The 12199-nt window shown below is 34.1% G+C and overlaps 1 protein-coding gene across 9 annotated transcripts in view; it reads right to left on the bottom strand.

Annotated features, from left to right (window-relative positions):
- FRYL (FRY like transcription coactivator) overlaps nt 1–12199 on the bottom strand; it is a 252923-nt gene that overhangs the window by 98493 nt on the left and 142231 nt on the right. For all 9 annotated transcript variants that reach the window (XM_043448225.1, XM_043448226.1, XM_043448227.1 and 6 more), the window contains 6 exons: nt 12026–12105; nt 11561–11641; nt 8367–8535; nt 7984–8076; nt 4713–4811; nt 2602–2703 (listed from right to left, as the gene is read on the bottom strand). In XM_043448225.1, coding sequence (XP_043304160.1) covers nt 2602–2703; nt 4713–4811; nt 7984–8076; nt 8367–8535; nt 11561–11641; nt 12026–12105 — 624 coding nt within the window. The remainder of the gene's footprint in view (nt 1–2601; nt 2704–4712; nt 4812–7983; nt 8077–8366; nt 8536–11560; nt 11642–12025; nt 12106–12199) is intronic.

The raw sequence follows: 12199 nt of genomic DNA on the forward strand, positions 1-12199 counted from the left end.
ATTTTTCCACTGAAAGTACAGCATTTAATTTTAGGCAAGTTTCCATTTTTAAAAGAAAAGAAGCATACACTGTGGAAAAAATATTTCAATTATTTTTATATGGCATCTACTCTTATTCCTCTCTCTCTCACTTATTCTTTGGAACTTTAAAATCATTTTTCACATAATGACCTCAACTGACATAAACACAGGGGGATGGGAAACTACCAAATCACATTTGGAACAAAAATAGCAGATTTAACATTTTCAGTGAAAATAAACTGTTGTCCTCTCATGCTATTTATGGACCTACAGATTAATGGCCATTTTTCTGGTCACCAATTTCAAAAACTAGTATGATAATTTTTCAAATATTGTGCACTATTTTAAAGTACCTTGAAAATGTATCATATTTATTCTTATGAATCTAGAGAATAATGTGTTTTCAATACCCCAGAATTATAGCCAAAACTACATTTTAAAATATTTAAGTATAGCAATACTCTTTATAGTACATTATCAGGTAACATGGTAGACCAGAAAGAACAAAAACTATGGAACTAGATGGATTTAGATGCAAACCTTCTATCAGCCTCAGTTATAGTAAAAATTAAATGAGATACTGTACTTAGAGAATCTAGCCTATAATAAGTATTAATAAAAATTTGTTTAAAGAAGTAGTAGGTCTAAAAATAGTGTTAAAGATTACTTTGAGATCAAGAGATTACTTGAATCTCAAAGCAAAATCAATTTAGGTAAGACCTTCATTTTGGACCAATTTTCCCTATATACAAATCAAATAAGTTGTACCTGTCACAACAGATAACTAGCATAGTTTTTCCCTGAATACTCAACTCCTTACCTCAACTATGCAGGGTAGCCACAGTATATAAAACTTAACAAGCAGGAACCAAGTCATAAAATTTCTGCTGAATAGAGCCTTAATGTAAGTTAAGGGTTAATGGTCAAGACAACTATATTCCAAATATTCATGCTAAGTGGCTCTTATCTCCTTTAGCCTGGCAGATTGACACAGCCATTAATGAAAATGGACAATATGCCAGAAATGTTTAATAGGAGGTAAGGGTTCAAAGAAAACAGCATTTTAAATGAAAGCCTTAAGACAAAAAAAAAAAAAAAAAAAAAGTTAAGGCACTGTGAAAGAACTGCAAATATGTTAGGTGGGAACGTGTATATACAACACTCCAACAAGCAACAGGAAAGCATGAACTGCCATGGAACAAAGCGATCTTCCAGAAACACTTAAACTGTGTGCCTTAAAATATGTTGTTGTAAGTCTGAAGAATCACACTACCCAGAAAATTATCACCTCCCTTTCAGCACCTAAATCTGTATGAATTATCAAAATAAGGACAGAAAACAATATAATGTACTTAATTAAACAAAACTTATTTTCTGGTTGCATGGCATAAAGAATTTAACCAGTTTGACTAATCCTGGGAATTTTCATAAATAAAGCAAAGAGAATATATCAATTCTCATCCAAATATGAATAACATCAATGTATGTATATTATGGAGGGAAACAGCCAAAAATACTTCTGGGAAGACCCATTTTTAGTATACCTTACTAAGAAATCAAAGTATTTTTCAAAATGATATGTAAAATCATTAAAAAATGTATATAGAATAATGTTGTCCAGTAAATCAATCCTTAAGTGAGAAAAAAAGAGCCAGTCCTATTTCTCACGTCGTGATTAGCTGTTGGATCAGAGATGATTCATTTAATCTCTCTGTGCCTTGGTTTCATCATCTTCAAAGTTTAAGATTTTCAGTTTTAACCCTAACTCAGATGAATAACAGAAAATAAAAAGCCATGTCTGCCATATTTCTATAATATGTTAGCAGATATTCAAATATATTCATTTATACATCAAAACAGTATTCAAATCCAGTGTTCACATGACATTCAGATGTGGAACATTCCCATTCTGTGTCAGATATTAACTGTGCTCCTGTCCACAGAAGAAAAGAAGATCCTGTGAGATCCTTCAGCAGAGTATCCTGGGAAGATCCTTCTACCTCACAGTTTTCTTTTCAGTACCAAGAGACTGAACATAGATGTGCCAAATACTGCTAATAACAATTAATTATCCCTTGATTCAAGCCAGAACATTTCAGGAGCTGTCACATCCACATGGATCCAGAACCATACTTCTAGATTTGGCCAGGCATAATTACACTAAATGTGCTTTTAGTGATATTTCATCATCAAGGCTTTTTTCACATTATTCAGACTTGAGCCAACATTACTGAATTTTCTCAAGAGAAAACACAAAATAACTATCTGAAGAATTTTATAAGATTAAATAATACTCTGAAATCCTAAAGGAATTAATAAATATTGCTAACTCTAAGATATTATATTCATTAAAAATATATAATTTTGCATTCATTAAAGTTTAATCAACAGTTTATTCATGTCTGTAACATGATTCCCTATAGAAGAAATGAAGTATGTATAAGAAAAGGAATATGGTAAAATATCTCTATTCAAATGAACTATAGTACTAAAAGTTTTCTTATATACTGTTTAATATACATGCATAAGTGAATGTACTACAGTCAGTATCTACAGGTCAGAAATGAGATTAAGTCTTACCTTTAAATGTGACAAACAATTCTGTAGGAAAATATGCCAGTTATTTAAAAAAAATTGTTTCTGACTGACACATAAAAGGCAAGTAATTAATGGATATAGAGCCTAAAGGAGAGGAAGAAAGAGAATTAAGGTTTTTCATTAAAAAAGCAGCACTGGACTTGTAAATTATATTTCATTCATTCTCATACACACACAAAAAATTCTATTAGCATTTTTCCATTTGTAATAAAAAATACAATCAGGGAATAATCAAAGAAATGACAAAGGGCAATTTTTCTGTAAGAACAATTTCCTGACCTATCACCTCTCCCCAAGTTAGAAATACGCTGTTATTTCTCCCTAGACCCATTACTTCCCTAACTAGAACAGCAGTCAGAGGATAGACCAACGTTAACATTTCAGCTTTCAATTCATCAGGTGACTTTAGGGAGTGTGTATACTCCAGTCACTGAGAGGATACGTTAAAGTGCTAGAGGTCTCACTTTCCTAACATGAAAAGTGAGGATGATCATCACACATATCCTATAGGGTTCTGAGGCTTAAAGTAAGATAAAGAATGGGAAGCACTTGGCTTAATGCCTGGCACAATCACTGTTGATTATTATTATGCCTCTATCTTAAGTGGTCAAGTATTCATCCAATATTTCACATTTTCTCCAAGCCGCATACAAATTTACAGAAAAATCCCTCAAAGTTATTGAAATGTATGGTTAAATGGGAAAAAAAAAATCACCTTAAATTTCTGAAAAGAGAAGATGTAATTATATAGACAATCACATGCTTCAGAATACAACTTATTATAATGTAAAACTGGACTTCTCTGGTAGCTCAGCCTGTAAAGAATCTGCCTGCAATGCGGGAGGCTTCGGTTAGATCCCTAGGGTTGGGAAAATTCTCTGGAAAAAGGAATGGCAACCCACTTCAGTATTCTTGCCTGGAGAATCCCATGGACAGAGGAGCCTAGCAAAAGAGCCGAACGTAACTAAGAGACTAACACTTCACTTCTCACATTTAACTTTTCCTGTATTCTAATACGGGTTTCACTCGTGGCTCAGATGGTAAAGAATCTGCCTGCAATGCAGGAGACCGGGGTTCAATCCCTGGGTCGGGAATATCCCCTGGAGAAGGGAATGGCAAGCCACTCCAGTATTCCTGCCTGGAATATCCCACAGAGAGAAGAACCTGGCGGGCTATAGTCCATGGGGTTACAAAGAGTCAGACACAACTGAGTGACTAACACTTTCACTTTACATATTCTAATACAAAATTTAAAGCATCTGTCAATCAACATTTAGATAATTAAGATGCTGTCATAAATGTGGCAAATTTCTATATGTTTTTTTCTTTCAAAAATTTTATAGCAGTCTCTGCTAGTAAGGTATTATTTCTCAGTGCTCATTTCTATTGAATAAGAAGTCATGATCTCTGGCTTAGAAGACCTGCTTTAAAATATATTTTCTACTATCATTAGAATACCTTTAAACTACCTTCTTGTAGCATCTGTATTCTTTTATATAAGTATATTCTTTTATTCTTTATACATCCTTGTTTGGTTCCTGATTTTAAAGAAAAAACAGTGTTTTAGTAAAGCATTGAGCATGATATTAGCTATGGCTTTGTGTATAGGGCCTGTGTTTTATTGAGCTATGTTACCTCTTTATCAACTTTGTTCAGAGTTTTTAATCATGAATCTGTCTTGAATATTGGTCAGATGCTTCCTTTGCATCTATTAAGATGATCATGTGACTTTTATCTTTCATTTTACTAAGGTGTTGAGTTATACTGATTGATTTTGGGGTATTGAACCATCCTTGAATTCCTCAAATAAATCCCACAGAATCATAAAATAAATAAATAAATAAATATAAATAAAGCATCTGTCAAAACCTAGAATAAAGTCTGAATAACCTACCAAATACACAGCTAATAAAATTAAGAATATACAGTTTTTAAAAGAGCAGGAGAAAATAGGTAAAATTTCCCCTTGTGCTTACACTTTGGATATTTTACAATTTGAATTTTTTTAATTCTCTTTAAATTCTACTTTAAAAAAAGCTCTACTAAATTCATAAATCAATTATTAAAATTCCAAATAAATATGTTTCTCATACCAATGAATGTTTCTTTCTGGAACTCAGTTCAAAAGTAGTTTGATAAAGCATCTCCACAAAATTTTTCAAGCAGGGAACATTCACTTCGTTTTTCACAGCCTAGGTAAAAAGATAATATAAAAACAAAGAAAATGGTTACAAACGTTAGATCAAACTATACAAGGATTACAGAAAGGTTTTGTAAGGTTTGAAATTAGTTAATAATTCCCTGAGTATCTAATGGAAGTTCCATAAAGTAAATAAGATAAACCAGGTCCCTGTCCTGGTGAACAGGCAGACTAGAGACAAGTAAACAGGCAATGAAAATGTGGCACAAAAAAAGCTCTAAGAGAAAATTCTGTGTGCTCTCAGGGCACTCAGAATGGACCCCAGTGAACAACTCCGTAAGGAAGTAACAGATACACTGAACCCAGCATTTCCTTGCCTAAAATACTACAGTAGCATCCCAGGTAACCTCTCTGACCTTATCTCCCACTGCTCTGGTCCCTGCCCTGGGATCCAGCCACACTAGCATCTCTGTTATTCCTAGAACACATCAAACATGCTCCGGCTTCAGGATGACTGTGCTGGCTCCTTCTGCCTAAGAAAGTCTTCCCCCAAGTCTGGTATGCCTTGCTGCTGCATTCCTTTAGTTTTTGGTCAACTGTTATCATCCCTTTCAAGGTGGTGGTCCTTGCTAAAGGTGAAAGTCACTCAGCCGTGTCCACCTTTTATGATCCATGGACTATACAGTCCATGGAATTCTCCAGGCCAGAATACTGGAATGGGAAGCCATTCCCTTCTCCAGGGGATCTTCCCAACCCAGGGATCGAACCCAGGTCTCCCACATTGCTGGCGGATTATTTATCAGCTGAGCCACCAGGGAAGCCTGGTCTTTCCTAATCACTCTATTTAAAACTTCAACCCCCCTACCCACTGCAGCATTTTTAGGTTCCTACCCTGCTTGACATTTCTCCATAGTACTCACCAACACATCTGGCATACTGCATATTGTACATATTCATTTATTGTGAGTTAGCTTACTGGATGTAAGATATCTAAGAGTAAAAAGTGTTACCTACCCTGATCATTCTACTCTGTGTATAGGAGAGGCCCTAACACACAGAAAGCACTCAATACAGATGATGAATGCATAGCAGAGGTCAATTCAGAAAGGAGGCTGGGGTCACTAAAGGGGCAAGAATGTTCCAGACAGGAGAAGCTCCACGTACAAGGGCAGGTGTTATGGGCTGAACTGTCCCAAAATTCAGACACTGAAGTCCCAACCACACATATCTCATAATGTGACCTTATAAGAAAATCATTGCAGATATAGTTAGTTATATTTGCAAGATAAGGTCCTATTGGCAGGGGAAGGGGGTGCTACTCCAACATGACTAGTGTCCTCAAAAAGCGGGGGGAATGCAGATATAGACATGCACACAAGGAGAACACCATGTAACGATGAAGCATAGATCAGGGTGAAACTTCTACAAGACAAGGAATTTCAGAGATTTTCAGCAAACTACCAGAAGCTAGGCAAGAGGCATGGAACAGATCTTCCTCACAGCACTCAAAAAAATCAACTTGCCAACATCTTGGTCTCAGACATCTAGCCTCCGTAACTGTGAGACAATAAATTTTTGCTGTTTAAGCCACCTAGTTTGTGGTACTTTGTTAGGGCAACCCTAGTAAACAAACTAAACAAGTGAACACGGCATAAAAGAAGAACAAGGCAACAGTAATAACGGACCACAGTCAAAAGTCTTTCTTCCTACAATCTGCTCCTCTTGAAGAACTGTCTTAAAAACTACAGCATGCTCTCAGATATCTGGTAAAAACAGATTTTCAGACAAAGGGGAAGCACCCATGACAATTCGGGATGGATAAGCAGTAACTCAAATCACTTCTAGGGAACAAATATCTCCAAACAGGTAAATACATAACTGAACTGTGTATCCATACAATAGAATACTAGTCAACAGTGAATAAATTGCTGATACATTCTGTAACATAGCTTGAACTCAAAATAATTATGCAGAGCAAAAGAAACCAGAAAAGAGTCTGTAGTGTAAGATTCCATTAGTATAAAACTCTAGTAAACCCAAAATGAAGTACAGGAATAGAAAGATCATTGGTTAGATCTGAGAAAAATGTGGGGTGAGTGGCAGTAGGGATTAAAAAGGAGCATGAAGACACTTTTGGAGTATGGTAGAAATGTACACTATCTTCATTGTGGTAAAGGTTTTACAGATGTATACATATGTCCAATTGTACACTTTAAATATGTGTAGTTTAAGTCAATTTTACCTCCATTAAGTTTTTTAAATGAAATATGTGTGTGTGTATAAAGAATTATCATTCATACAGCAGTACATAGTAAACTGAAAGTAAATAGCATTATCACATACCGCATGCACAAAAAAAAAAACCACACAGGAAGCAAAAAAAATTCTAGCATGTCTAAGTATTCTAAAATCCCTAAATCCTATTTCACATTATGTTACTAGTGTATGGGCTTCCCTGATGGCTCAGATGGTAAATCTGCCTGCAGTGCGGGAGACCTGGGTTCAATCCCTGGGTCAGGAAGATTGCCTGGAGAAGGGAAAGGCTACCCACTCCAGCATTCTGGCTTGGAGAATCCCATGGACTATATAATCCATGGGGTCACAAAGAGTCGGACACAACTGAGGGACTAATACACATACACACATGTTAGTAGTAACTACAAATTAATTTTGAGAAATAAATGAATTTAGACCAAGAGGAGCTTTCATAAATCTGTTTCCCTAGAAGTTACCATGATCATATTTATAATAATCATATTTTCTAAATAACTTAGGATACATATTTTGACAGATATGATGAATGTTATGGAAACTACAGAAATGAACATTTAAAAGTGAGGCAGTCCTGTAAAATCTAGGATATACGTCACAGTACTTTTAAATTCTTCAGAAGCATTAAAATGGCAGCCACCCTGTAAGGAGCGAATGCCATTAAATGCAGTGTGTTACACTGAGCTGCTTGAGACGAGCATTATTTCGAGGTTGCAAAAACACTGCTTGTTAATGGTCTCTAAATCTTAAGGGTCTGGGCTGGTTCTTTTAATTAAAAGACTGATCAGTGTTCTTCTGCTATTTGTCTAATAAAGATTTTCCTACACCCAAATAACATTCAAAGTTTCCACTTTATTGTCTATGAGATTACAAGAAAGTAAGAACGTATCATGTGGTAACTCTTCAGTGAACAGAGACTTTTAAATACAACATAAAAATAAAAATGGACTTACAGCAGCTACAGGGATAAGAATCTCCACAAATAAACCAGCAAGTGCATGTTTTATATCTTTATCTTTTACTTCTAAGAAATACTGAGCACATTCCTTGAGAGGGGAAAAAGATATATTAGATTAACAAAGGAAGATTAAAGAAATTTTAATATCACAATAATTTCTTAAACATTCTACAATTTTATCAGAAAACTAAGTTCAAAATCATGCTCAAATTTAAAAAGAAAGTTAATTCACACTTGTGACAATTTAACACTTGGAATAAGGAATGAATAACTATCATTAATTCATATTTATTTTGTTTCTTTTAAAAAAGTCATTAAAAGAGAAAACAACTACTGTTAGGCTAATTCCAATCACTGCAGTTGAAAAGGGTAGGTCACCTGCATGAACTGAAATGATGCTTCAAAATCTTCTACAGGATACATTTTCACTCGGAAAAATTTCATTCCCATTATTAAGCTGATGACACTTTGTACCACATGTGGACTTTGTTCCTTTTGCCGCAGTTCTTTTAATTCTGTCACAAACTTCTTCCTCACAGCCTGAAACCTTTAAAATACATGGATACATAATTTGATATGACTTAAAAACACTCATGTCTCACATGATATTTAAGGTTGAAATCAGAATGTGTTTTACCTAAACACCATCTCCTTTCTCTGCCCTCATCAAAACTACCAGAAAAACATATAGATGAAAACAAAATTATTTGTTATTCTAAATTTGCTATTCATTTAGTTTTTCAAGTCAAAAATGCCTTAGGGAGAAATTCTAATTTCTAATAGAAATTTAATAAGAATTTCTTTCTTTTTTTTTTAAGAAATTTAATAAGAATTTCTAATAAGAAACTAGAATTCCTTATTTCATATTAGAATTAGAAATTTTTCTTATAGAATTATAATTTCTTATTGCTATAATACCATCAATACAATATTACTACACTTATTAATAATCATCATAAAAGTAAGATCTAATAACCTACCCATAAAACATCCATATGTAAATCAGAGTGTCTCTAAATTTTAAGGTTCCTTTTTAAAGAAGTCTGCAATCTGAGTGACAAGGAGGGTAGACTGAAGCTATACATTTGTTTAATGAGATAAACCAATCAACTGTAGACTACTAATTATCACTAAAATTTATCATCCTCTTACACTGTAGAGAAACTGAAGAAGAACGGGGGGCGCTGGTCTCACAATGCGAATAAGCTAGAGAATCACAATGCTTTCAAAACACTGAGCACCGTCTTGGATTCAAATGACCCCAGTTGTTAAGGCTACTAAGTTTTTCTTTGTTTACATTGCAAAAAGATATCTGATAGTTTGTTAATCAATAATACTTCATTTACCCTCTGTATATTATGAAACATATACTATGTATTATGAAAAATACAATAAACAGATTGCTTATATTAAGTAAAGAGTTTTACTGTTAATGTTACTTGGGGAAACTAGTCCTTGAAAGTTAAAATGACAAAGCATACTACCCAATGGTCACTGATTACATATTAATATTAATAAATACAGATATCAATTACATATTAATGAAATATGGACACAAGATATGAAGTATAACTTATCTATTTCCATTTCAGTCTTGGAGAATACAACACCACTTTCCATGAAAGTATTCTTTTGCATTTTATAAAGAAAATATAAAGTGAATAAAATTCCTTCCATTGCAATAATATTAGAATCTAAAGATTTTTTTCTGTTATTAAATTTCTCATAATAATTATTAGTCACTATAATCAAAGGAAATGCATAGACAAGATTCTAAAACACCCCCAGCCTTTCTCCTTCTCCTCACCCCTTCCCCACCTCACCACCTTTCCTCTCAAATGGTGGTGCCATCAGCCCAACCAAATGTGGATCTGTCCACGTCTTTTCTCATGTTCACTGTATGTGAGGGTGGAAAACATGTCATTATTGCTCCGAGTGGCATTTCTCTAACAACTAGACCAGCGAGTGTCCTCAATTGTTCAGTCATGTCCAACTGTTTGTGACCCAGTGGACTGTAGCTGCCAGGCTCCTCTGTCCATGGATTTTTCCAGGCAAGAATACTGGAGTGGATTGCCATTTCCTACTCCAAGACCAATGAGACTGAGCAACATGTCATATATTCACCTTATATTTACTATCCTTTACTATAAATATTTTTATTTACTATCCATACAATCCTAGATTTAACTTAGCTATGATGTAGGGTTCTTCTGGATCCAACTTGCTCATGTATTATTTAGCATTTCTAACCTATATTCCTGATAGAAAGTCATTCTCAATAAAAATCAAACTATCATGAACTACAGGGCCATAAAAAGAAATATATCATTGCTCATGTTTTAGTAGCTATATTCCTGAGACAGGGATTCACTGTTGGTTAAATGTAAGTGCAATATTAAAATACTATTGTCTAAGTCATTTCAAATACTCCAACTATATTCCAAGTTCTATAACATTGGGTATACAAGAGTCTCTGGTAAATTACAAAGGATAAAAAAAAATTACTAAATTAAAAGATGTTTGCATACTAAGTCAGTTCAGTTGTGTCCGACTCTATGTGATCTTAAGGACTGCAGCCCGCCAGGCTCCTCTGTCTATGGGCTTCTCCAGGCAAGAATACTGGAGTGGGTTGCCATGTCCTCCTCCAGGGGATATTCCTGACTCAGGGATTGAACGCACATCTCTTGAGTCTCCTGAATTGGCAGGCAGGTTCTTTACCACTAGCGCTACCTGGGAAGCCCAAATTAAAAGATAGTAAATACTAAATAAAATACATTACTTAGTATTAAAATCTAAACTACTAAATGTTAACAATAATTGCATTGGCTCCTTTAGAATTTAAAAGGTTGTTACATGATGATTTCAGGGCCAAAGACTGACTCTTTAAATAGCACCCAAGAAAATCTGAAATGATCCTTTCTGCCTTATAGATTTCCAAGTAGGAACAAAGGCAATTCAAAATCTTCCACAGTCTTTAGAATAAGCACAAGAGACGAAAGACAAGCATCCTTTTTAGTGTTTACGATAATTATGGTTCAATACAATCAATGCATGTAACTCCTAATGAATAACCCTTTTTATGGAGTACTCTAGTATATCTTATCATCCCTTTTTGGTATATCCTCTATCTATTCAAAACTCTGTTCAGTATTAAAACAAATTAAGATAGTTAGAAGGAAGACACTGCACTGCTCTCTCAGAAATAAAAGCACTCAACTAGAAACCACTAAAAGTAATTATTAGCTTTGACAAGAGTTCGAAAAATACTTCTCACAGAACTGTGAAACACAGGGAATAAGGTAATGATCTGACAATTTTTGGCAATTTCTGACTTCCTTAATTCAGGTTTTATGGAAAACACCAAATAAATGAAAACAATTTGTAGAACTGAAGTATGGTTGTCACTGAAAACTCCTCTAAAAACACAGTAGCAAAATAATAAAAAGTGAATCTGACTTCACAAAATTCTATGGAAAACAGAAATAACAGACCTAAACTAGTTAGTGTCTATTCTGTCAGTTAGTAATGAGGCATTCTAAAACAAATCAAGATCAGTGATTTATGAAACTTACTTTGATTGGGCAAGAACGCCTATCACTTCTGCATATAAATCTGCAATAATATGCACATTCCCAGTGTTGGTTCCTGAATATCTAAAGCAACCAAAAAGAACAAACACATTATTTCATTAGATTTTTCTACAAACACTCTTTTGTAATAAATCTGAAAATTCCTTATCAGGGTGTTATATAAGTTTTCTCTGAAGATTCACTTGCAGAATGATAAAAACCACATGAATTTTCTCCTATCTCTACATTTTAATTTGCCAGGAAATTTAACCTGATTCTTAAAAATTCAATCAATGGTTTTAAGAATTATTTTTACAAAATCCTTTCCATAAGCATCTTGTGTGGATTAAAAAACATAAAGGCGTAACTACTTTGAACTCCAGTAACAAATAATTAAGGAAAATTCAAATTAACAGTCTAAGTCTAGACTGCAGATAAAAGTAACAATGCCGTAAGTATTTTACTTACCCTTCCTTATGTTTAAAGTGCTTAAAAGCTAAGTTTAGAACTTCATGAACTAAGGGATCAGGCACAGGATGAACAGGAATCTAAAAAAAAAAAAAAAAAAATCAATTGTGTGCCAAATAGGTTATAAGTCTTTTATGAGTAGTCTCATCATTTCAACTAACCGAATTAATAACC

This window comes from Cervus canadensis, chromosome 26, assembly GCF_019320065.1.
Source record: "Cervus canadensis isolate Bull #8, Minnesota chromosome 26, ASM1932006v1, whole genome shotgun sequence".
NCBI classification, from domain to species: domain Eukaryota; kingdom Metazoa; phylum Chordata; class Mammalia; order Artiodactyla; family Cervidae; genus Cervus; species Cervus canadensis.